Here is a 27172-nt window from a genome sequence, read left to right as displayed (position 1 = left end):
CACCCTTTGTCATTTATATCGCAGAAAGTCAAAGTGCGAATCAACACTAATCATCGAAGTCTACTTTTAATGAGAAATAAGCGTTTGAGTATCCAAGTGGAATACAATGTCTTACTTTCCCCTCGCTTTGTTTTGTGAGGCAAGCTTTTGGGTAGTTCAAGGAACATTGTATTTGGACCCCTCCGAGATGTGTTCTACTTCATTAGGGAGCAAGTCTGGTCTGCTTCTGCCATTGCAGCTAAAATGGTTAGCTCTGAACTGCAATTTTTTTTTCACTTGTTAACAATGGGAATGGAAGCTCTATGCACCTGCTCTGCTTTTGTAAATATAGTTTGAGCACTGGCTATTCCAAGTAGAACACGGACACGGACACGGACATGGACATGATAACTAGCGCAGGGCTCTACTTCATATGCATACATATGAAATTTTTGTTTCCAAGTAATTTGATCACTCTAACAAACGTACTTAGGAGTTGTCCAGTGGTTGGGGCTGTCAAGGATTTTTAAAGAATAAAGAAAAATAGGAAGAATTTTTATTAGCTGGTCTTATCAGTAACTAAAACAATGGTTTTAATTATTTTTCGATCATATCTTATTCTTGTTTTTCAGTTGATTGACTAAACCCGGTCGATTCAGTTGGATTGGTTGATTTGGTCCAGTCTTGACAACATTGATTTTACCATCTAGTAAACCATATAATCTTGACATGATCGACACACTCGCACTTAATTGCTTTAGAAAAAATATATAAATAGATTAGAATGATTGCTTTATGCGAGCTTGACCGAATTTTGCAGCCCAAAAGTATAAAGCATCCATCTCAAAGATGGATGCAAATAAGTCGTCCATCAAAAAATAATTGTAATTAAATTATTTCTAGTTTTTAAAATTTGTTTATTTTTTTATATTCATGATCTTTATGTTAAAGATTATATATTCTCCTAAAATTAGGAACAAATTATATTTTAAAAAAATATTTATTGCCAAGCCGGCATTTTGTGGGCATCCAATGGATTATTGCTCCATCTTTTTGGCTATTTTCTAAATCAATTTTTTGCTAGAATGTAGGAGAAAATGGAATGGTAAAAAGAAAGGAATTAAAACTTTTTGAGGACCAATCAATAATGCCTGGGTTTCAAAATCCAGCTTATCCCCCCACAAAAGTGGAAAGAAACCAAAAATCAAGAAAGAAAGTTGGGAGATAAACATGCTCCATTTTCTCTTTTCCTTCTACAATCACATTAAGATTATTCCAACTATTTTTTTCTGTTTCTTACGACTTTTGCCTAATCATATTCCTTTTAGCTTTCTTTTCCCCCTGTATTTTCTATTGGTAAAAGTTTATATCCGTGCCGAGTTACCAATCGTCACACTGAGTAGCTCATGTGGGCCTGCCAGGCATAGTAATTGTCTTTTTCTATTTCCTTCTTTTCTTACATTCATTATTTTCTCTTCTTATTCTTATTTAGATTTGTAGGGTAAAACAACCGCTCCAAAGAGTTTCTTTTGCGAAAGGAAACTATATCTGATATGGAAGGTATATATTGTAATTAGTAGATATGAGAATAATAGGTATAATATCTTGTATTTATGGCAAGTCTGGGTATGTTTTAAGTGTTTGTAATTTATTTTTATTTTTTTCATATATAATTTATCTATAAAAAACAAGTCCTTACATTCATATAATTAATTAATAAATACTGAATTTTTTTAGAAAAACATGAGATCCTTCACATCTCCCACCCCCTGCATGGCTAACCCATTAAAGGGATTTGTAGTAAATGGACAATTTGAAAATTAAGAGGTAACAATGATGGAAAGCCATTGAATTTATTTTGATTATATATTATTTATAGATGCCGTGATTGTACCGTGTGAGTTGACAATAATGTTATGGCTTTTATTATTTTGAGTAGACATTAAGAAATATGTAAATAAAATGAAAGAATAACCTAAATAATTTAGACAAAGACATTATTGTCTCTTAATGGATCTAACACGAATATTTGGGTGAACGATTCACCCATATTCGAGTTTTAAATTACTGGTTCGCTTGTACATTCATAAAAGTGGAGGAAAGAAGAGAAATGGAGAGAAAAATATATATATATATATATATATATATATATTATAAATAAAAAAAGAGAGAAAAAAGACTGAGAGAAGTGGAGGAAAAAAACGAGGAGTATTTATTCATTTTTTATTATTATGCACATAAACCTTTGTCCCATATTCACGTTACGTGTCTATCTCTCTCTTAGTTTTTCTCTCTCTAAATTTGGTTTTTGGAGGCGTGTCACACGGCATGCGCGCCGGCCACCTCAAACCCTAAACCATAACCAAATAAAAACCATTCTAATCTACCACATGTATCTCTCTTTAATCTATCAAATACCAATCAAAGATGTTGTTTGTGATAATTTAAATTTTTGTTTTTATTTTTTATTATAAGTTTTAAAATTGTTAAATTATTATGGATTGACCAGATCTATGAATATTTAATAATCTTAAAAATTAACAATCCAAAAATACGTTATAAGATCCAAGATTTTGAAATTTAAATTTTTTTTTTTTCACCTTAATTTGATTGTTTAGGGCCTCGGCCTATTATATAAACCTTTTTCCTCTCTGATAGGTACGCGAGCTCTAAAAATTTCCGCCCTATATATATATATATATACATTCTCTCTCATCCATGATCTCCAGAGTGCTTGATTGGGTGCGGTTTCTGTTTCCGAGATAAGGCTCATTCCCTCTCTCCCTCTCTATAAATCCGTTCTCTCTCTCTATAAGTCCGTTCTCTCTCTCTCTCTCTCTCTCTCTCTCTCTCTCTCTCTTCCTCTGAACTTTGCCATGTCCTGTGTCCTTGCCTCTGCTGCTTAACCGAACGTGTCTGGGATCTCTCTTTGATCACAGTGCTAATGTTGCAGGAGTTGAAGGACACAAAAATTCCATGAATTTTTGGAATTGGATTCCTTTGCCTAGGGTTTGGCTTTTGTCAAAATCAATTGGATTTTGCATGGGAGGACCAGCTTTGTAGGGAGGAGGATTGATCACTCCTGCAAATGGGGAACGAGGAAGAATCAGCCGCCCTGGCTGATTCAGGGAACAGGAAACTGGTAAGGCACTCCTCCTCTGGTTTCCAATTCTCAGGCTTGAGCTCCTCAGGCTTGGTGCTCAGAGTCTTCTACGTTAGGGTTAGCAATTGCGAATTCGATAGCCCCCCTCCTGAGCACCTAACCCTGAAACACCTCCCACTGAGCGCCGAGACCCTCATCGAGGTTAATGGGGGTCGGAGTGTTTCCTCGGAGGAGGTCTCTGTCCTCCTGAGAAGGGATCGAGTCGATAAACAATCAGAGGAAGCAACATTTGTGAGCACCGATTGTGTTCGAATGACTGGGAGTGTCAGATTCGAGGTCTATGATAGGGATGATCTTCTCCTCTCTGGTTTCATAGAGTTCTCTAATGGAAATTCCAATCCGAATAATAATGTTATCAATAACAATAATAATAATAATGGCAACAGCGGTGGAGGTTTAATGGGGGAGACGAAGAAAAGAGGGGGAAAAGAATTGAGCATGGATTGCCAGTCTGAGATAGTCGGGAGCTCGAGCTTTTTGAGGGGAGGAATTGAGCATGGATTGCCTCCCCCTAATTTGGAGGTTTATGTCGCTGGTTGTTTCTTGGGCACCCCCATCATATTGACAAAGACTCTTCAGGTCAGTTTCCGGAGGAAGCCTACGAGAAAAGGGACCTTGCATTCGATCCCGGAATATGAATCGACTGAAACTGGGGGACTCTCGCCTGATCTTTCATCACAGGTAACCATAAATCGCGTCTGTTCTGCTTTCCATTTTTCCATTCCTGTTTTATTAATTGCTGCGGATTTTTTAAGTCTGTTTTTTCTTAATAAAAGAAAATTGGGTTTTTCGGGTCAGTTGTTGGAAAAAAATATACATCTGGGTAAATCGGTTTGCTCTGGCATATTCTGTCGTATGCTTAATAGTAGTCAATGTGTATAATTTCACTTTCTGCTGTGGAATAGAATGAAAAGGATCCATTGAATTAATTAAAGAGTTTCAGTACTCAATAGTTGGTATCCTCGATGGCAAAGTCGAACCTTGAAAGTACAACAGATTTTTACCTTTCTCTAATGTGAGTAAAGTGAAAATTAATACCCTAATTGCTTCAAGCAATTACCTTTCCCAGTGTAGTTTTTGCACTGAGCAGTTTACTTTCCTGCTTTCAAATTAATTATCTGATTCTCCCAAAGCAAAATAAGAAAAGGGAAAAACCCAGCTCCTCATCACTAGAAAAGATTTTGTAGTAAAACTCTAATTAAAAATTGTGGTGGCTTATTCCACTCTTTTCAAATATTTGCTTTAACATGGAATCTTCACCAATCAGTAAGTCCTCAAGATGTTAGGGGTTTAGCAGGACCTGCTATGGGGTTTGGCTTTATTGGTAGGTGTTTTGCAATATAGGAGCAGTTAAAGTGAAAGCCATGGATCCTCAACTTGCTTTAATCGCTTTCTGCAAAGTCTGTCAATTGTTTAAAATCTGCGAGTGGCAGTTGAATCGGTTTCCTATTTATTGCTTTTTCTTATTGGAGTACCTTTTTCAGTTTTCTGCGTGAATTTTGGAACATGGACTGCATGCTTTGGGTCTTCTATTAGTGTCTCTCTTTTTCTGATATATTATATCAGAGGACATTTCATATGTGGGAATATGACATGTAGTGGAAGAACAAGCATGCATCCATGCTTTTGATGTGCATCCGGTCCTCATAAATTGACATGTTTTTGCAGCTATGATCCTAGTTCTACCACTTCCAAGGGATGGGAACCTACTTATTTACTATGTTGATGTAGTGCTTGGAATTTTCCATTATTCCACATTAGCTAACTATAACCGCTGTCTCCTGTTTCTTTCCCAGAGAACTGCCAAGTTTCTCTCCTAGCCATTCATGAAGTTCTAGCTGATATTGGTTTAATGGGCAGCATTAATTTTTTTAGTATGCAACATGTAATTTTGTAAGGAAATGCATAATGTCACAGAATACAGATTGCAGCATATTGTGTAGCATGCATGTATGATTGGCACAACCCATCCGGTAGTATTAACGACATGTACTGTAGAAGGTACAAATATAAGGAGACAAGATGGTCCCCACCACTATGGATAGGATTCAGCAATCTTTTGCTAGAATGCAGCAAGATGAAACAATGCTCCATACGTGAGTCAAAGTCTTGAAAATACAGAGGCCAACTTTATCATGCCTTTGAGGGAAGTATATGTTTTAGTCACTATGGTCCAATCTCTTCGGAGGAAAGGAAGAGAGAAAAAGAAGAAGTATAATTTAACTTTATCGATCTATGAGGAATGCCTTGTAGAAATATGTTCCTACTGTGGAGATTATGTTCGAACAATAAGGGTAAAGAATATTGGGCTATAAGAGGGATGGTGCTATTAAAAAAGTCTGGCATTCTGATTATAAGAGGGATGGATGGATTCCTCCTTAAGCTAATGAGTCAGCTTAACTATTTGCATATCTCCAAGTACCTACATGGATCAAGCATGCAATCAGTAGAATATGGGCCCAAGAATATGGGACTCCAATGGTTTGGATATATTTGGTGGTTCTTCATGTGGTTCACTTTCTGTTGCTCATAGCTCCCACATACCCTCATTTATCTTCATGCCTGTGTGCATGCTTAACAGCCTACATGTTTGAGGTGTCTTCAGCAGGCATCAACTCAACATTGTAATGTGTTTGGGGTATGTTCCGCAGTCATCGACTCAACATTGTAGATCTATTTTATAGGCTTCCTTTTTGGTTGGGATATTTTGTCAATAAGTAGAAAGACTATTCAAATTCGAGTTCGTAATTGATCTTAGTCATCGTGTGTCAGGACTCAGGTTTGTGATTCAATCTTCATCTACAATTCTTGGGTTGTGAAGTAAATTTTGCATGTGGCAGCCGTTGAAGACTTGTGAAGTTGTTATGATGTACATGGCTACCAGGGTGTTTTGACTATGAACCTTTTCATGCCACTTATAGAGATTAATCGTGGTCATCATCATTATCATCCAAGCCTTATTCCAACTATTTGGGGTCAGCTATTATGAAAACTTCCCAGTCAAAACACAGTTTCTATTTATATATTTTGGCATTTCTCTTCATAGATCATTCCATACTCACGTACAGGGCATAGTTTTTTGCCCCCTTTCCAAGTAGCATGTGTTGAATTGCTTTTGATGATAAATCTCATGACTAAGACACATTTTTTATTGGTTTGGCCACTGAAACTCAAAGTTCCCATGGACACTAGTTTTTGGGTGTCAGAATAGCGCTTGTGTTGAAATTTTGATTGTCACAACAGGTATCATAAATGTATTCATCAGCTAACATTCTAGACACTTCTTTGTCCCAGTGTATGTATCTGTTCTAGAGATATTAGTTCATTACTCGTCTTACGATGAAGCTAAAAGAAGTCTAGGTCAATTAGGTATGCTTACAGGACAAACTTCAAGGGTTTGAAACCTTGTAGTTATTGGATGGATAGGAATATACTGTCACACTCTTCTTCCTCTGAACATTCTTTTTTGTTTTTTGATTGATGCACTTGTTATCATTTTTTACCTTTCCCGTCATCTTTTATCCTTTCTATTGTTTCTAAAGAGAGGCAGAGATGTGGATGATATCTCCATGGGATACATGCATATGCAAGTCTTGGTTTTTTTCCCCATTGTGATTATTATTGAGGAGGCCTCAACTGTTGCGTGGAATTTGATGGATCTGTGTGTGTTTTGGACATGTACAGGTCATTGATGGTGATTGAGGGCTTAGAAATTTGAGACGCTTTGCTACTTAACTGTTCTCTTACTATGATGCGATTGGTTTAGAGCAAATTTGACTCTTTCTATATTCTCTATTTGACCATTTGTTTTGTTAGGGAAGTGTTGGAATTGGTTTTGTCGTTGTTTTGACTTCTTTGATAATTCTATTTGGTTAGATGTAATGCTTGTGGATTATTATTATTTTTTTCAGATTTGGAAGTTTGGGTGATTAGTTATTGGGAAAATTTTCTAGACACCTGTGAGAGATTATTTATTTAACATTTGACCCAGATCGATTTAATTTTTTAATACCCATCAAAAACACATAATCATGAGTTGGAATGATGACAAATATGTAAAATGTTAAGAAATGCATCTCTCATGGGTATTCTAATAAATTTCCCTTATTTATTTGATGCTATATGGTTAAGTTTACTGGTCACCACGATAGCTTGTGTTGAGAAGAACTTTGTTCATCATCCATGAATGTTGTTCTCCATTCTTCATTTCTGTTCACAGATATCAGAATACCAAGATTTTGGATGTGCCGATGATGACAACTTTACTAAACCTTATCCAAGGGGAGAATACATAGAAGGTGAAGATGGCGAGCTCTCATGGTTCAATGCGGGCGTAAGGGTGGGTGTCGGGATAGGCCTTGGGATATGCCTGGGTGTTGGCGTAGGAGTCGGTTTGCTGGTGCGTACATACCACGCCACCACCAGAGGCTTCAAGAGGCGGCTTCTTTAGGCAAGCAACTCTCACGTGCAATTCGCAACTTCAACGAGTATCAGTAGATGTGTTCCTTGCTCGAAAACCAACGCAGCATGAATACCGTGAAAAATGTCCAAGACATCGTGAAGCAGAGCTCTGTTGCTGCTTATAGGATGAATTGTGCTATAATATCTGTATGTACCTTCTCACTTACTACTAAGCTGACAAGATGGACAAATGAAGTTTTGTAGTAGGAGGGACCTTACCTCCCAAGTTGGGATGTGAGCTCCTTCCTTTTCTCGTACTATTTTCCCTTTTTTTTTTTCTTGTCGGAGTGTCCATGTTTCCATTTGTTATTGGAGATTAACCCTGCTTATAAATAACATTGTGCATGCTTGATGATGTATACATGTGTGAACATACCAAAGAGTTTAAGTACTTATTTTTAAGTGTATATCCCTTTAACTTGTGGTCTCATTAAAGGTAGACGAAAAAATACATGAGGATTTATGGCCTCATTGAGGGTATAGCACATATCAGCAGGTCAGGATTTGTGTTGTCTAACCCCAATAAATTGAAAAAGGGGTATGATGATGATAATGCTGATGATGATGGCTCTATTTAAAAGCATTGAAGCATCCATGAATCATACATATGGTTAAACTACACTTTTACTGATTTTTTGCAATTTGTTACTGATTCCAACCATTGATCACTGGTTTGTTGCAGTGAATCAAGTGATCAATTACCTACATTTCTGCAAATCAAGCAATCTTCTCAGCTAAATTAAATTTGGGATTATTTTTTTACTCTTATTTAATCATGCGCTTTGATGAGTTGGGATTATTCGAGTTCCAAGAGGAAATTATTAAGATACTGCAGTTCTTCACCAATCAGTTTAAAATTTCGAAGTAACCCGGTATTGTTTTAATTTAATCAGTGTGTTTTTCATATTCCTCAATGAGTAGTTCACAGAAACTAAATTATTGATTGGCAATTATTTATGCCCGTCAGGAATTAATCGGCATAAATGTGTGTCAAGTATAAACATGTATTAAAAGAAGACGCAATAAACTTCAGATTATTAGGCTGAAAATTTGGCATACATGTTTCAATTCTTCAGCAATTACAAATATTCACCTAACACGACTGAACGTGCTGACTAAAACTCTCGACCACGCTGATCGCTAATGGAATGTGCACTGCATGCAACTGCGAAATTGAATGAAGAATAAATTTCAAAATGTTTAATTTAACTGAGTTTATTTTGTGATTTCACACTCAAAGTCATGGATATTATTCTTATAGTTATCTAATTTTAATGTCTAACTTTAAAGAAAATTTCTTAAGTTATTTTGGGATAAGCTTAACACTCATAGAAATTCTCAGTTTTGGAAAGAATAGTATGTTTGGCAAGAATGATATGGATATAAAAGCCCTTTCTAATATTTCAAGTTTCCTTTTCTTTAAACATATTCCACTTTCTTATCTTCTACAGATTTAACATAAAAGAAATTTTTAAGAGGAGATGGTCGCAATTTTTTTCTGAGATCATTAAAATTACATGATAAATAAAGGAGATTTTAAGTAAATAGCTTTTGGAGAGAGAGAGAAATGGTGAGAAACACAAAAACTCTCACTCCCATTTACTCTCTCTTGGGTGTGCCGATAGCATGTGGGAACTTTCAACACTTGCTTGTAACTTGCAACAAGTAACAGCTATCTAATCACCATCCCCAAATACTTCCATTACCGATTAATAATTAATCACTGAATACAGCTTAGCCAATTAATCCAATTGGAGATCGGTCCACAAAATTGCTAATTGACCAGCTAAACCCACATTGATCAAGTATATCTTCTATGAAGATACAAAGAGTACGTATATTATGCTCCTTCTGGAGCATAGTAACTTCTACTCCCTTGGATACATAGAAGGATTTTTTCAATCTAATATTTTGGGAGCCACTTAAGAATATGTAGATTTTTATTCTCAAAAAAAAAAAAATCGAAAATTTAAGTTTTTTGACATTTAGATCTCAGCATCTAAAAATTTGATGGTATCTATTCAATCTCTAGATATTATTTTTTCAAGTGCATAGAGGGTAAAGTTAAAAAATTTATTTTATTGAGGTCAATTTATGGGTTGAAGAGGTTACATCCCCATAATTTAGGTTCTTAAAATTAATTCTAGGTTGGAGTAAATGATCATTCTGCTCCCACGGGTAGATGCATTCTCAAAATCCCTCTTGTCAAAATAATCCAACCCTCCAATGATATTCTCTCTTTCCATGAAAGAAAAGTGAAAACCAGTCTCAAAATAAAGGGAAGAAAAGAAGCGGTTACTAGTAGAAGCAGGGGAGGAACGGTATTGGTTCCAGCCTTTAATTCATAATTGTGCCGAATGGTACCCTTTTAAAACTCATAAAAATGGGATCTCTTAGATCCCGCCTGTGGCCTTGCCTCTCATGTTAGTACCTATAGATATACTTATCCAGAGGTCCATGATGTTTAGAACGGTTTTTAAGACTTTTGGCCCCACCTCGAGCTAGCTAGCAGGAGGAACACTGGCCTTTGCTTCCCCCTCCACCAATGAATAACCATTCTTCAGAGGGCCAAGTTTATTATTGTGAACGTTATCGTCCAATTTCCACACTCCCACTGCTTTGGCATCGTCCAAAGTCATAAGTTTAGAGAACTCATCGTGGTCATATTGGGAATTGTCTCGGCCCCCGAGTGCAGTTGGAAGCATATCAGTGTCAAAGTGATGGCGCATCAGCTCAGCACTCTCGTCTTTCTTTGGGTACACAAATTTCACCTTCTCAGATGTCTTCGGATCCAGAAAATACTTCACTATCTGTTCAACATTAACAATAACAGGGACTCGTCAAGTTCCTTGTGTTACTTTCTGGAAGAGGATGAGCAAAAGGAGTCGTCTGATGGTCTTTACTTAAATAAACAAGAAGCATTATAGATAGGGATACCAGTTCAGAATTCTAATCGAGCAAAAACCCGTAACATTTAGAAATACTAAGGAAGCAAATGTGGTTTCAATTCGCCATAAGCACCCAGATCCTTATGACCCAGATCCTTTGATCGGGTAAAAATTGATCCAATTATTCTACCAATCCTTTCAGAAAACTAGCACATTTGGTTCACAGGATGGTTGATTCACTCATGTCCAGGAAATCAACTCAAAACACTGTAAAACTGAAAGCAAAAGCACTGTGAATATGATAGTCATCTTAGAGAAAAAACAGAGGTACTTCTATTCAAATCAATTTAAAGGGTGAGTGTGTTTGAGCAAGGAAATCTGACCTTCCAAAAGGTTTCAAAGATCCTAGGAGGATTGTAAAGGAATGCCACAGCAAGCCTCTCGGGATAGTGATTCTGTAAAACATTTGCAGTTTCACGGGCAGTCTTGATGGGGACAGAATTTGATAAGGACCACCCTGTGAAGTCTATTAACCAAACCATCTGTTCTTGATCCTCTGGTAAATTAAGGATGGCATTTTCTATGAGATAAACCAGGTGACGGAGTTGGTTATCATGTGATGAAGTATTCTGTACATGCAAGAAACATTTTGCACTTAGTGATTAGAAAAAAGTCCTCATTATCATGTATCATAACTAATGATTTGAATAGTTTATACACATGCAGATGCCCACAAACCTGCTTTCCTGGCCTCAACACAAGGACAGTCCTCCCATGTCGATCATGAAAGTTTGCTCTGTATACTTTACCAGTTTCACCCTCAACAGTAACTTCATGCTGAAAGATGAAAGGGGATTATGATGCCAATGCCAGGACATTTTTAGAGAAAGAAACTTCATGAAGAATTTATTGAAAAGAGAGCTCTGCAAAATGCTAAAAAAAAAATATTGCTATAAACCAACACCAGATGACGTTACCCAGCTGCAGATCTCAGATCCTGAGTAATCTGGGTTACTCGGGCAAGTCCACGCCAATTTGCCTTAGTCTGTGTTAAACCACCCAAAAAGCCCAGAAAAAGGGGGAAAATATTGAAAATTTGGTAAAAATAAGGAAAATATAAGATTTTTCCTGATTTCAAAAAGTTGCGATTTCTTTGTAATGATTTGTCGATCTTCAAGGAGTTTCTTCCCAACCCTAATTTTGGGTTTTTCATCCAATCATAGGTTTGTACTTTACAAAAAGCACAAAAAAACTTGGATTTGTGAGATTTTGGTTATGGATTTTATATTCAACAGAAATTTTCAAGAGCTCAAACACCAAGATCCAAACTCAAAACCTAATTGTGGTTTGAGTGTGTCATTGGGGTTTGTTTGGGGAAGCTTGACGAGTATTGGAGGCATGGAGTTATATACCAAGCATAAAGATTGGGGGATTGTCCTCAAACTTTTGGATTTTTTTCAGTTTAAATTCATATAAACTGATTTTTCTTCGGTAAGTGATTTTTTTATCTCTCAAACCCCTCAACTAAGATTGTTTTTGCTCAAATCACATTTATCTATGGGTCAAACTTAGGCTCAAATGAGTGTGTTTTTGGTAAAGAATTGAAAAAAAAAAAAAGATTTTTTATATACCCTTGAGTTGAAGGTGGTTCTGGACGCGGCAGGATGCCGTGCCAAGTCCGAGTGACTTGGGTGAGTCGGCAAACACTGATATAAACACCAATTTACAAACCATATTTTTACAAAACAAAACTCCAAAAAAGGTGGAAAAGGGTTTAAATGAATATATGTATTGATGGCATAATAACAAATTAATATATGCAATTAATCTATGCAGTAGCATTTATAGGCGAAAAGTGTCACAAGAAGCATCTTGAACAGTTGTAGCCTGGATTCTCATAGTATGCAAAGTAAGCATCCTTGGCAACCAAGAATAATGGACTTCCAAATCAACTAAGGGAGTTCAATTCACATCTTTTCTTCGCTGAGACTGAACTGATTGGTACATACATTTAGTTCGTCCAGCATTGTTCCTGGCTTCTCAGTGCAATATATAGTGGCTAGTATTTGCAGGGACATAGAAGAAGTAATTTTAGCCTAGAAGGAAGGTCATCCCTATCTCATTGGCATTTATTGTGCAAGTAATTGCTCAGAGGTGCTAATAGTACAACAAGCTAAAATAAGTATTTTTGTATTGACAATAGCTCGAAGGGTGAAAGAGCAAAAAATATGATGAACCACAACATAGATAGCATGAACACTAAAACATCTCTTTTTTTTATAGATTCATACTAACTATTAATTTCTATTTTATCTAATTTTGAATTATTTTACATCTACACAAAATTCTGTTTTTTTTTATATATAATATTTGAAAGGATGCTTCATAACTGCCACTTTTGTCCAATTGTTACTTTATGACAGTTGCAATTCAACTGCTGAGATAGGCAGACATAACGTGTGGCAAGATACAGCATATGTCCCAGGACCTAGTCTTGGGGCCAGTTTCAGAATCACACCTAGGGATTCTTCTACTATTATAGAACAAAGGAAAGAAAGGTTATTTACCTTTTGGCTATTATGAAATAGCCACTGTTTGGTGGTAACTTCTACACGAGTAGGATTTCAAAAGCGGGTTGTGATACTAGAAATAAAGGAAGATGATAGAAGAAATCGCATTTAATGGTTCATAAATTTTGTACATAATATAGGAACTTCCTTGAACATCCCAATCATTTTGAAGATATCTAAAACAGCTAGGTTACAGTAGAAAAATTAAAGGCATTTGTGATATGATTGTCTAGATATTGTTACATTACATGAGTATGTCATGGTCTGTTTCACTAAATGAGGGGAATTTGGAGACACGTGAAGTGGAACCCTATAACTTACGTCCATGTCTTATTGAGTTGACTAGGAATGGACTTCCTCATGAGAGTTGGCAACATTCAAAAGATACATTTTAAGTTATCCATTTTATCTTGTCACAGACGCAGTGGAACTTATATTCACATTCAAACTTACCTATGCATGCCCAACTAATCCATATTAAATCAGTGTGGAAGATTTTAGGGAGGCACTTGGGTGCACTTATAGTCCTCTAAGCTAATGGTTCTATGTGTCTCAGCTTAATGCATGCCCACATTCAGTTCATCTACGTGCAGTTTTCTCCCATCTCAGTTTGCAAGAGGAAACATGAAAATCTGGAGATCACCAAGAAAGGGCATCCTTTTAACAGATGAACAGTCACACTTGATGTACTGATAAACTTTTCCATAGAAAATAACATTGGATGAAAATGGAAGGAAAAGTGATCTCACCCATCAAACCCCTGTTCTAACTACAAAACTAAGAATCAGCTCAAAAATATACCAGTATACCTAACAATTACCATTACAAATATCAGATTCCACTGGTATCTAAATATACATCCATGTCAAATAAGTAATAAAATTAATATGACAACTATAACGATCATCCCATTCGAACATGGATATCCATGCGAGTGGAACATCAATAACAATAGCAATAATTGAATGGGCAAAGCTAAAATTCCAAGGTTTAAGAAATGCCACGCAGTGAACAGGCGACCAGGGGGTAACAACCCTAAAGAATATAAGATACAACATATGACTCAAATACTGAATAACAAAAATATAAGGCCACAACCATAAGTCGATAGTTCATAGACTCCAATCTCCATACACATTCCAAAATTCAAAGTTACAAACCACCATAAAGAGAAAGTCATAAAAGTAAAATGATACACAAGAATTTAAGAACTTAGTCTTCAATATTCACAATGAATCCAAGGAAAGTGAGGTATAGGATGTTTGCTCAAACTTCTCAGAACTTTTCAATCTAAAACAAAAAATTGGCAAATCCAAGTTCTGTTGATTTATTTATTTTAATGCAAAAGAAACCCTAAAATCACCTTTTGGGGGTAGGTACCCTCTTCCTCCTTCCATTCCCCCCCCCCCCCCCCCCCCCCCAACGGAAAGAAAAAAGAAAAACACATCCACTTCGCCCCCTTAAGAGAGGAAAAATGAATATCCCTTACTTGAGGGCAATTTTTACCCTCAGACAAGGGGCGAGATAAGCAGGCAACTAGGTTTACATATCATGATCCCAAGCCAAGGGAAATGTCTGTTGCCCAAGGGCAATTTCCCTCCCTAAAATGCATATTTTAGAGATCAAGATCCCCAAATGTCAGGGATTGCAATACCAACTTTCTGGGAATCAAGATTCCAACCTCTTGCTCCCAATCTTATAGAGTTTACATAGTCTAGGACCATTTATACGTTTTAAGGTAGGTATCTCTTTATTTATAGCCAGCGAGCAATCCAACCATAATAAAATTATAGTTGCATTGCTAGCTGACTATAAATAAGGAAAATCATCAGTTTGGTCCTTATCTTAGTCTTTAAGGTGGGGATCAAGGTCCCTTACAGTGGAATCAACATCCCCAAATTTAAAAATCAAGATCCCTTTCCCAAAGCGCCTGAATAAGATTCCAGAGAGGGATCACTATCTAGGTCGGGAGATCCCAGTAATTATGGCCTTGATTGCTCACAATATTGATAATTCCAACCCTTTGTTACAAATTCAAATACCATGCTAACCTACTCAAAGAGAAATGCATATCCATCCTTTAATCCTTTATGAGAAGCCAACATTCATTTCTTAGAATAAAACAACATCCATCTAACATACGTTGTATGTTGCTTACATCAAAGACATGTAAAGACTCTAAAGATAAAAAGAACAAAAATTGTTTCCTATTTTCTTCTCTTAAGCGTGTAACATAAAAAATAAAAGCCAAAATGTAAGTTAAGAGCACGAAATTGATGATGCAAAGCCACATCACTCATCTCAAAAAAATAATTCATCCTAAACAAGAACACTCCCTTTCTGTGTAAGTTAAAGCAAGGCAACTTTAGTGGGGTACCCCAACAAACTCTGCTTACCTAGCCAAAAAAAAAAGGTCACTTTATATCCATTAAAATAGATATTTGTTCCTATTGACATCTACAGTCGCCAAACAAGGGACCAAACACAAAAGATGCAGATAGGCAGTTGTACCTTCATCAAATGGACAGCCCAGGGAAAGACGGCGCATTTGAGATGGAAAAATCTGACCCCCCACCACTTTACAGCCTCATAATATCATTACAGGGTCAAACTCTCTAAAAAACAAGTATCTAAAGAAGTAAAGAACCTTGTATTGACTCACTGCCATATTAGCTTCTAGACATCTATATTCTGTATGATAGCCATAGACCCCATTTATTGTTTTTAAGGATAACAAACATCTCGGAGTAATTGCTGAAAAACTTGCAAAAATAGTACTTCTGTGTAACCATAGAGCACTCACAATCTGCAAGGTTAGCAATTTAATAACTCTCAGGGAATAGATCCAAGGCAAGAAAAACGCCAAAAACAAAAGTATTTGAGTCTAGTCCTTAAATGTTAAGTTCATCAGATGAATCAAGAGCAGGGGGTCATGGTGTGAATAATGTACCCAACGGATTTCCTCTGGCTTATAGGTTGACCTCCACTTCAACGTCTCTTCCAACATGTTCTTGGCCTTGTCAATATTCCAATTGCGAGCTTCCAGATATCGCTTTAGGCATGCATCAGTGCAGAACTGTAAAGTGTGTCCAGTTAGAGGCCCGATAGCTGCTTTCAACTCATTGACCTGCTGATACCACAAACAGACAAAATTTGTTAATGAAAAAAACCAGTGTGTTTTTGTCACTTGAGTATAATATCCAGCAACAAATGGAAAATTTACACACCCATTTGTTCTCAAAATATGATGAACTATAAACCCAAGTTGCCTACAAAAAATATATATGTAGAAGTCATCGACCTAGAACAACACCGGTTAGAAAGAGAGATTTGGTTCAAGAGGAAGGCTCTAAAAGAACGACAGAAAGGGCCAGAAGGGCATGGATGGAAGTAGTGAGAACAGATATGGTGACTTATGGTCTAACCAAGGGTGTAGAATGGCAGAATAGGATTCATGTAGCCAATCCAAATAGTTGGGATAAAGCTCGGATGATGATGATGATGATAATGATGGTGATGATGACGAAATATATATGAAGAAGTATGCTAGTATATTACACCTATGCGTTGTGCACATACCTTTCAACAATCTCATATCAAATCAGCCACAATCCAATCGACATACCTATTGTTAGAGTTATGACCTTTCAAGGCCTTGACCCCCAGAATTTAATAGCTCTTAATCACAATGGAAGTGAGCGAGAGCGATGTGACTAAAGGATCTTGGCAAACTAGGGCCAAGAGTCCCAAATCCCATGTCATATGCTTGAGTAGGCACCGTATTGAGCGGGTTAAGGGTTGCCTCTAGCGAGGGTCGGATTGTTTTATGCCTCATGACGATGTGATGGCTAGGGCGACAAGAAACCTATAACTTATGATTAGAGTTCAAGTAATTGTGAGAAATGACCATGTATGAGAAGCTTAGGCTTTTAGAGGACATAAGTGTCTTAAGGTATTTTTCAACACTTGTATCCCCGATGCGACTAAGGAGAAAACCAATCGCGACCTAAGCCCGCAGGTACCAAAATGCCTGTGGGTCACGGAAGCACTATTTAACTAAATCTTCATCTGGAACACATCATTGAAAAGCAGTAGATAGGTCCCAAAAAGTATGAGGAGGCGGAATTTCACTCCCTAAGAGCACCTGCCAAGTTTTGTCGCGATCTGACAACGTTAAGGTGAATCAAAGGCAAAACCGGTTTTCAGTTGCGGCCTCTAACATGCTGAAAATTCACCTTATAACTACAGCCCTATAACCGGAGCTTCAGATGAGCACCAGACCACTTCCATTGGATTCAAAATGTCCGAAAACCCCCAGATACCAAATTTCAGCTCGTTCAAACGCTTCTGGACCATTCTATGGCCAACTTACCCAAAAAGGGTGGGTTACACACTATTCTGGTCCACCATCGGTGAATGGAAACTGTGTACTGTGATTTCGAGATTACCTTTGAAGGGTCATAACTCCTTCGTCTTAAGCCGAATCAAGCTCAAATTTTCACGAGGATCTTCATCTCGTCGACGCGAACGTTTTGATATGTGGCACGGCCCATGACACGGCCCGAGACGGGAGAAATCTTAGAGAGAAGTCGCTTAAGAAAACTCATGTGAAGTAGATTTTTGGAAGAAGGAGATCCCTTTGATCAAACGGCCACATCATGAAATCACAATGTCGGATTGGCTCGAAAATGGGTTCGTTGCAACCGTACGGTCAAGGGCTAATAAGCATCGCGCGTGATGCACTGGAAGGGCTGTATTTTAAGGTACCAAGAGAGGCATTTTTCGGCGACCGAAATACATATTCCGGCAAGTTCCCCAATTAGAAAATGATGATCCAGTGATCAAATCGAGCAGTTCTTGTCACCAAATGATCGTGGCGACTTCCTCGTCGTTCTACGATAGAAAAATCAAAGCAAAACGATAAGAAACAAGCGAAATCTAAGAACTAAGAACGCAAATTTCTCATCTCTTGCCGGATTTCGTTGAAGGATCGAAACTTCGATTCACGAGTCAAAAGACATATCAAAACGATCACCTCGCCGAGGTCATCGCTTTTGTGGCATTCTTTTCGTCGGAAGGTCGCCTGAAAGAGTAGAAATGAACCCAAAAAGATCATCATGGTTCATGGTCACTTTTTGGAGACTATCTTGTCATTTGGAAGATTGTGGGTTGGGGCAAAATCATCATTTTGCCCCAAAAAGGGATTAAAATTAAATCAAGAAAAATGTAATTTCTTTTAGTTTTGAGCATCCACCCTTGTTTCAAGGGGATGCTATAAATACACATACATGATCAATTGTAAGAGGGCTAATGAAAGCTAATGAGAGGTCCCCCATAAGCTCAAAATTTGGCTTTGAGTGTCCCCTTTGCTTGCAATATTTTCTCTACCATTTTCCATAAAGAGAGGGAGAAAACTTTTCCCACAAGCCACTACCCTTGGGATTCTCTACTCCCCATCAAGAATCCCTCAATTCCCACTTGGAACTCCTCACTTCCAACCTAGCTGCCGTTCCAATTCAAGGGCCCACCTAAGGAACCACTTTTCCTTTCTCTCTCCCCCCCTCTCTCTTCTCTTCTCTCTTTCTCCCTCTCTTTCTCTCATGTTCAACCGGACCAGCAGCTAAGCCGCCGACCCGACCTCTCTTTCTCTTTTCTTCTTCTTCTTCTCTCTTTCTCTCTCTCTTTCTCTCATGTCCAACTGGACCGACGGCTATGCTACCGGTCCGACCTCTTTTTCTCTTCTCTTCTTCTTCTCTCTTTCTCTCTCTTTCTCTCATGTCCAACCGGACCGGCAGCTAAGCCGCTGGCCCGACCCCTCTTTCTCTTCTCTTCTTCTTCTTCTCTCTTCCCCTCTCTGTCTCTCATGTCCAACCAAACAGGCGGCTACGCTGCCGGTCCGACCCCTCTTTCTCTTTTCTTCTTCTTCTCTCTTTCTCTCTCTTTCTCTCATGTCCAATTGGACTAGCAACTAAGCCGCCGGCTCGAGCCCTCTTTCTCTTCTCTTCTTCTTCTCTCTTTCTCTCTCTGTTTCTCACATGTCCAACCAGACCGGCAGATAAGCCGTCGGCCCGACCTCTCTTTCTCCTTTCTTCTTCTTCTTCTTCTATTTTTCTCTCTCTTTCTCTCATGTCCAACCGAACCGGCGACTAAGCTGCCCGCTCCCCTCTCTTCTTCTCTCTTCTCTTCCTTCTCTCTCCCCTTCTCTCTCTTTCTTTCTCTCCCCTCTCTCTTCTCTTTCTCTCACTCAACCGAGCCGCTGGCTCCCTCTCTCTCTCTCCTCTCTTCTCCCCTCCCTTCTTCCCTCTTCTCTTCCTTCTATCTCCCCTCTCTTCTTCTCTCTTCTCCCCTCTCTCTCTCTTCTCCTCTCCTTCTCACTCAACCGAGCCAATGGCTAAGCCACCGACTCCCCTCACTTCTTCCCCTTTCTCTCCTTTCCTCTCTCTTGCTCTCGCTTTCTCTCTCTCTTCCTTTTGATCTCTTTCCCTCTCTCTCCCTCTTACTCTCTCTTTCACTCTCTTTTTCTTTTTCTCTCACTCCCTCTCTCTTCCCCGTTCTCTCCCTCCCTCTCTCTCCCTCTCGCTCCTCTTTCCTTCTCTCTCTCTCCCTCTCGCTCCTCTTCTCCGTTCTCTCTCTTGCTTTCTCCCCTTTTCTCTCTCTTTCTCGCGCTCTCTCTCCTCCCTCTTGTTCATTTTCTTTTTCTCTTCTCTCCTTTCTTAAAACTCTTTCTCCCATTCCTCCCTTTTACCCCCTCTAACTCTCTACTTCTTCAACCCTCACATTATCTCCTCTGCTATCATCTCACCCAAATCATCTTTATTTATTTATTTACCTACATGAGATCGTTCGAAAAGACGGCACCGAAAGGCAGCCAAACCGATGAACAATCTCATATCACTCCATCTTTTCATATATACACCTCCTTAATGACAAGTCAGAGTCTTTTGACCCACTTGTCTGGCCATCTTACGTGTGTGTGTTTACGAGACGCAGAAAGCGAGCAAGGGAGTTGGGAATCGAACCAGCCTCAGGCTAGGGGGACTTTCCGTCGTAATCTAAGAGGGCGCCCATACGAAACGCCGGAGCTTATCACGAACCCACCGTGAGGTAAGTCCCACCTCACACGCAATTCCTCTCTCACTAGTTGGTATCCTGCCTACACGTGCACTTCCACGCGCTGCGGTTTCGAGAGAGCGATCTCAGGCCGAACCCTGCGTCCGAGTCCCAACAAGGTCGAACGCAACCCGACGAGATCGAGGCACCCAACCAATAAGCCCAAATCCTCGACCTCAAATCTTCTCAAGGCATGTGCATACACTACCACAAATGGGAAGCCATGCTTTCATAGTTGATCCACTTGGAAGAGTAGCGCATGTGCCAAGAGAGGACCATCACATCCACAAGAGTGCATGTCCTTGGCGGTGCACCTATAATCCATTGTAACCTCCAAGTCCAGAGTCATGTATTGGATAGACTTTGATAAGTCAAGCATGGACTCCTACCACAGACTGTAGGCCATGGACTTGTTGGGTGACTTGGGTCATTCTAACAAAGTGACTTTAGAATTTGGGTCTAGCCAAGTAGAGTGCTCCGTTTTACCCAGTTCCATCTCCAAAGGATCCTAATTTCCTTCATCAATATTTTTATATGATGTCAAACTAAGTAAACATGAGAGAGAATAATTTGGAGAATTTGGGGAATGTTTTAGAATTTTTCTAGAGCAAAACCTGAGATTTTAGAAAACTATTTTTGAGAAATGACAGATGAGGACACAACCCCTATGGCCCACAAGTGACAGCCAAGTGGCCGATGGGTGCCACATGTGGGTGATGTGGTTCCACATCATTGCCACATGTGGGTGATGTGGTTCCACGTCATTGCCACATGCACATGATGTGGGGGTGACATCAGCACCCTTATGGGGGGGCCATCTTGTCATTTTGATTTTTGTAATAAGGGGGTTTTGATTTATAAGGTATTTTGAGAAAATTTGAAAATGAATTTGAGTACATGTTAAATATGGGCACATGGCTCGTAGCGTGCACATCGGGTGATCTTCTAGTAAGGGTTATTTTAATCAATGTTTAAAAAAATGGATTGGTGACCTGGACACCCCATCGGAAAATAGGTCCAAATTGGCAAATTAGTGATCGAGATCGACGAATCGGCTAGATCGGCAAGATTTGGCGTTAAAAATTTTTCAAAAGATCACTGAAATTTCTTAAAAAATAGTTTCTTTAGGTCCCCAGAAAAATCAGTGGTATTGCATTATAGTTTTTCTATTAGTTTATTGAAAATACATAAAAACATGTCTCATGTATGACTGTTTATTATCCATGACATTCATTTTAAAGACAAAATTAAGTTTTAAATGCAATACATTGCAATAAAATGGATCTCTCTAACTCAATTTGTTATAGTGGAAAAAAAAAAGGAAGCATACAATAGTTTTGGACCTTTTGATTTAATAGAGAGAAAAGTTATGACCCTCACAATGACCGATCATGGTTTTTTTTATTTTATTATATTTTGAATAATGTGTACTTTATGAAATTGTGAATAAAATGGTAGTAATGTTCATCAAAAAGAAAATTATTGGCACTTCTCATTTATAAAAAAAAAACATAATGAAGCTCATAAAAATAACATCTTGCTACCATCCTATTTTTAAATAGCACGATAAGATCAAAAACTCGAACTTTTTTAAAAAACCTCGTGCGTCTGAATTTCAAATCAAGAAAATCCTCATAAGTAGGCCTCATCCTTCATTGTATGCTATTTTTTCTTTTTCATCCTTCATTGTATCTTTCAATTTCTGTAGAATTGGTCAATTTTTTTGTTAGAATTCATGGTGAAATTCAAATGAAAATGAACAAGTTTGTAAAGGCATCATCAAAAGAAAACTACTACTATGGCCACTTGAACCTTTTTAGTCTTAAATGGACAGCTCTGATGAAAGGACATGTGACACCTAGCCGTTCAGCTTCCGTGCATTGTACACCCACAATCACTTATCTCTTTCTTGTAAATAAGACACAAAGGCACCACCAAATAAATTAAAGAAGTGGTAGAGAGAAAAGGGGATGAGGAATTTTAGTCCTGCATTGGGGTCTTGGAGGAAGTAAGAGGTGTCGCGCGGCTATAAAAAAAAAGTAGGGCTACAGTCATATAAACAACTCCGTAGAGCAAGGCAGGCAAAAACATTCATTGCAAGTGGGGCCAACTGATAGAAAAATAGCAGTTTGAAAACTGGAAGTATGACAAAAGTTTCAAATTTTCAAAAAAAAAAATATCTTGAGAACCGGGTTGTCATCTCGTTCAATAATAGAACCAATCTGAACCAGCTGGTTCATGGGAGGGAGCCTGATCGATTCATAGTCTGAATTAGCTGGTTCCAATTCGGATCACCGATTTTTTAAATAGTAGGTTTAATATATTCATTTAAATCCTAAATCCTTTTGGAATTAAGCTCATAACCAACTATCATATATGGCATCATGTGATTGGTTGCAAACGCCCCCTTGATGACTTGGATTTGGAATGAAATCTCAAATTGAAATTGTTACTAAAATGAATTAACAATTCTATGACGGGCATGCCCCTACCTAGGCTTTCTCAATCTATTAAAATGAAGATGCATGGGTAATTATGGAAACAAGATGGGTTTGATATGAATTTGTGTTTAAGTTTAATGATGCGAAATTTAGAGTGAATTTAAGGTTTATTAGGAGGATAATGATGTTGAATCTCATATACTCATTGAGATGACATGATGAGTGATGAGCGGCTAAGATAGAGTCCTCTTTCATACCATAGATGACTGATATCAATGGCTAAGATTAATTCATCAAGAAGCATCTACTACACAAGCCTATAAATTGGACCCTTGGTCACCCATTTGAGTGAATTGCTCTGTATGGGGGCACGCCCCCCTTAAGCCTTCTTCTTCTTCTCCCTCTCCCTCTTTGTGTTATTGGTAAGTTTTTCAAGTGAGAAAGTGAGGTCGAATGTGGCATCTAAGTGAGAGAAAGTCAAACTGAAGCTCCATTAAAACTTCAACTCGAGCTTGGAGGTGAAACCCCTAGGTCCATGGTCACTCAATTTTGTAGAATTCTTCATCATCCCACACATTTATGGAGTTTTTGGTGGCTGTAACTATTCATTTACAGTAAGGTATTATAGCCCCTTACCTTCTTATTTCAAAAGATATTGAGTTCAAATTGATTTAGAGGACAATCCTTCCATTCCTAGTTCTTTGACCACATTTCAAAGAGATTTTCATTGAATTTCTTAGAGAATTTGTTGACAGATTTCTCTGCAACTTCTGGATCCAAATCAGTCAATTAATTTACATCCTTTATACTTTAATTTGGTGAAATTTCTACGGGGAGCCATGCCAAGATTTCCTCATGCTTCCGCTATATCTTCTATCACAAAATTGGGAAAATTTAAAGCCAAATTTCACAAGTTTTCTCTCACGATTTTTCACACTGAATTCTTGAGCCTCTCATTTGTTAAAAGTTCCCAAAAGTGTGATTTACATGCTTAAAAGCTTCCCATAAGATGATGTGAAATTGACCATGATCTTGGTGATATCCGAGTAGTCATTCCATGTTATGCAAATAAGTCCTTAGAGGTAAACAAGGCACAAGGAGCTCAAACGTTTGCTTCCTATGAAGGATATCTTAAGCACTTGTGTATCCTTCTGCTTGTATGTGGAAATTGAGTTTTATGGAGTATATGTCACTTGGAATTGACGAATAATTTTGCACTGTAGTAGTATAGTGCAGAATTTTATAGCAATTGAGTTTTCTGTTGAGTATATCCAATCTCCTTTTGTAGTTTTGGTTGGATTTTGATAAGGGGCATGACTAGAGTTGTAATCCTTTGATTTTTAAAGTGTATGGATATCCATAATGTGGCTGTAATCCATGTGCAAGAGGTTGTAATTGATGTTCATGTGGTTATATGTGTTGTAATTGAGTTAGTAATTTGAGTTCGTGAAGTCCATTGTAAGTGAAATTTTTAAGTCTTGTAACTTGGACTTGGTTCCATACACTATCACCTATAAGTTCAAGTTTTGTATAATTATAGTCTTCATAGTTATCTCCATGACTTAATAAACAAAAGCAAAGAATAAATAGGATATCCATGTATAAAAGTATATATTGTTCAAAAAAAGTATTGGACATCATAAGTTCCTCACAAATACTTCTCACTCCATTATTTGCAAGGGAGTATGACTTCATGTTGGATACATTTATTTACCTTAGCTTCGTTCTCTACACCCGGCTCAGGATGGTCATGACTGTGATGCCATCTACGGAACATGTTGTCTGCTGTCTTGATCCAAAGAAGTGCTCAACCTGCAACAGTGAACTTTTATATGTCACTCAAAAAATTATGGGATAAGCGTCACTCCAAGCGCTAAATACAAAGCCACACAAAACAGAGCAAACATATACTGTGCATGTTGGCCAGTTATCAGCTCTGATTCCAATAAATTTTGCAAGTACACCGTTAATAAGAAGCTGAATTCTTAAGGTTAAAGGTGCTCACTTTCCATTTTTATTAGACCAGCAGGCATAAATAAGTCCAGAAAAAAATAATCTAAATCCATCCAAGGCTTGGTCTAAAGCACACTAACTAATAGATATTAAAAGTCCGTGCAAAAGGCTTTCTCTGACACAAGAGAAATATCTCAGTACAATTATTTTCTGATTCAAGAAGTAATCAATTTCACAAATCTACACAGTGAACCAACCTAACTTGTAGTTTAGACACCTACTATTATTTAGATGAGCATTTAGATGTACATATTCTAGGCCATGAACCACGCTAGATAAATTTTTCTTCTGTTTTTTGACAAATATGTGAGATAATCAATTATGAAGCTTGAGAGACAATTTTCAAAGGCCCCAATATTCTAAAGCCACTTCTACAACAATACTTATGACTAAATACTGATAGGTTTTGACAACAAATCGATCAGTACACTTGGGAAAAATTCATATTGATGTACTGAATCAGCACAAGCTTTTTCTTCCATCTCATGAAAGGCCCATACTTGCTGGTCAATCCCAACTTAAACAAACCGAGTAAAACTTTAAAGGTAAGATCTAAAGTCCACCAGTGACTCAAAAAATGCTTCCCTGACTCGAGAATTTCCTGAGCCAGGCCAGATCAGGAGGCTGGTGATTCCGGGATGAAAAGCCCCAGGATCACCTGAATCTCCAGGACTTGTATTTTTTGTTTAAATGCGGTCAGTCAGATTCAGGAAGCCCCCAAGTCGAACTCAGGGGACTTGGAATCAGACCACAATGAAGTTAGAACCTGAATCCGATTTTTTAATCACTGAAACCTGTATGGAAATTACCAAAGCTGTCACAAATAGAATTAGAAGAACCCTGACAATTTAATGGAAATGCAGTTATAGGACAAACAATGAGGGAAGTAAAAGGCCATCATGACAAATTACTTGAATTCTTAAAGCTCTCAAAATGATTTTCTTGTTAAGTGGTTTTAAGGACCATATCAACAGTTGGAATCATTTCTTTTGTCATTTACCATTAACCAGAAAAAAAAAATCCAAATCCCAAAAACAAGCAGGGAAAAGGAAACAATTAAGAACAGAAAACAACTCAACCTAGAATTCAAAAAGCAAGAATTACCTAAAACAAAGCTAGAAGAGAGAGAGAGAGAGGGAGAGAGAGCGAGAGAGAGACAGAGAGAGAAAGAGAGCATTCTGACAATAACTAGAGGGGAAAAATTAGATATTTAACTACCAAGTCCTAAACTCTAAATAAGAGAACTTCAGTTAAAATCAGATCTCCATGAAAAAGAATATAGTAAACAAGGACACAAAGCTCAATTTCCCCATGGATTCTAACCATAACAAAACTGAAACAAAAAATGTAGTTGCAAGCATCAAAAGCAATAAGAATCTAGGTTTATGCGGGTGCGTGTTCACACCCTTACTTGCTTGAAATCAATCCAACGCTCTGTCTAGGGCACGCTCAGTTGCAGGACCTTCTGAGCAAGAAAGACACCACTGTTACAAAAAAATAAGCGGGAGAAGCAGAAGAAACCGTCAATGGTCCCCACTCTCTCTCTCTCTCCCGCAAAGGCTTGGAGATTTTCGACTGTGTTCTCTTTAGACCCCACTCTTTCTCTCTCTACGAATACTCATATAACGTGTTATATAAATAGGATGAGTTTCTATAAGGCCTAGGTTTTACGGAAACAAAATACAGCCTCACATCAAATCCTCCACAAAATAGTACAAAACCTTGCGGATCTAATAACATTTATTTTTAGAGTAAAATTGACAATCTAAAAAATTTATAGTATATACTTTCTTTAGCGCTTTAAATTTTTTATTTTTTTATTTTCACAATCATAAGGTTTAAAATGATTAATTAAAAGTTTTTTAATACTTGAATTGTAATTTTCATGAATTATTTTACTTATTTTTTATAGTGCTGCAGCCCTATCAAACCATTTTCTTCATAAAATGCTACTAGAGAGAGAAAGTTACAGAATAAAGTCTATGGCGTTGCAAGAACGTTTAATGATGTGGTCTCTGTAAGGTCTACGCTTTGGGAAAACAAAGTAAAGTCTTAATTTGAGTGGTAGAAGGCTTGGGATTTATGAAAATAAAGTCCAAGTCTCACTTCGAATTCTCTTCTATAAGCCTTTTAGGTATTGGAAATCTCTATCAAAGCTCTAAAATCAAATTATCAACCCTGACTGTAAAATTTTAAAATTAAAAATATATACAAATCCCAAGATCTGTGAACATTTATTTTTTAGGACAAAACAATCTTCTTGAAGATAAATGCAAATAGGTGGTCCATCTAAAAATAATTTAAACTAATGGTCTCTTGACATAATTATTATTTTTAAATTTTTAAATTTATTCATTTTTCATATTCATGATTTTCATATTAGAGATTACGTATATTTAAAAATTAAGTCCAAATATCATCTGAAAAATAGATTTATAAGGGATGACTCATTTCTACATGGACTCATATAAACCGTGTCTAATTTAAAGGAATATATCAATTCCTGGAGAGGTATCTCTATAAGATATGCATCCCTAGGGGACCAAA

General features: G+C 37.6%; 2 protein-coding genes across 7 annotated transcripts; one reads left to right on the top strand and one right to left on the bottom strand.

Annotated features, from left to right (window-relative positions):
- Positions 1-2707: 2707 nt before the first annotated feature.
- LOC18445820 (Erythronate-4-phosphate dehydrogenase family protein) lies at positions 2708-7962 on the top strand. The gene is made up of 2 exons (XM_006855950.4): positions 2708-3823; positions 7362-7962. Exons 1-2 carry the CDS (start codon positions 3068-3070, stop codon positions 7590-7592), a joined length of 987 nt encoding a protein of 328 aa, XP_006856012.1. The 5' UTR covers positions 2708-3067; the 3' UTR covers positions 7593-7962.
- A 1843-nt stretch (positions 7963-9805) lies between these two features.
- Positions 9806-26234, bottom strand: LOC18445821 (Sec14p-like phosphatidylinositol transfer family protein). 6 transcript variants are annotated; one of them, XM_006855951.4, is made up of 6 exons: positions 26031-26234; positions 24327-24424; positions 16012-16191; positions 11230-11328; positions 10875-11120; positions 9806-10413 (listed from the first exon to the last, which is right to left on the bottom strand). In XM_006855951.4, the coding sequence occupies exons 2-6, from the start codon at positions 24387-24389 to the stop codon at positions 10105-10107; spliced, it is 897 nt and encodes a 298-aa protein (XP_006856013.1). In that variant the 5' UTR covers positions 24390-24424; positions 26031-26234; the 3' UTR covers positions 9806-10104. The 6 variants fall into 6 exon arrangements, with proteins under 6 accessions (XP_006856013.1, XP_011627672.1, XP_011627671.1 ...); XM_011629370.3 differs by having other exon boundaries at positions 16012-16188; XM_011629369.3 differs by having other exon boundaries at positions 26037-26234.
- Positions 26235-27172: the final 938 nt, after the last annotated feature.

This window comes from Amborella trichopoda, chromosome 13 (genome assembly GCF_054954075.1).
Source record: "Amborella trichopoda isolate Santa Cruz 75 chromosome 13, AtrichopodaSantaCruz75HAP2 v2.0, whole genome shotgun sequence".
In the NCBI taxonomy this organism is placed as follows: Eukaryota; Viridiplantae; Streptophyta; class Magnoliopsida; order Amborellales; family Amborellaceae; genus Amborella; species Amborella trichopoda.
This window is presented reverse-complemented; position numbering and strand designations above follow the sequence as displayed.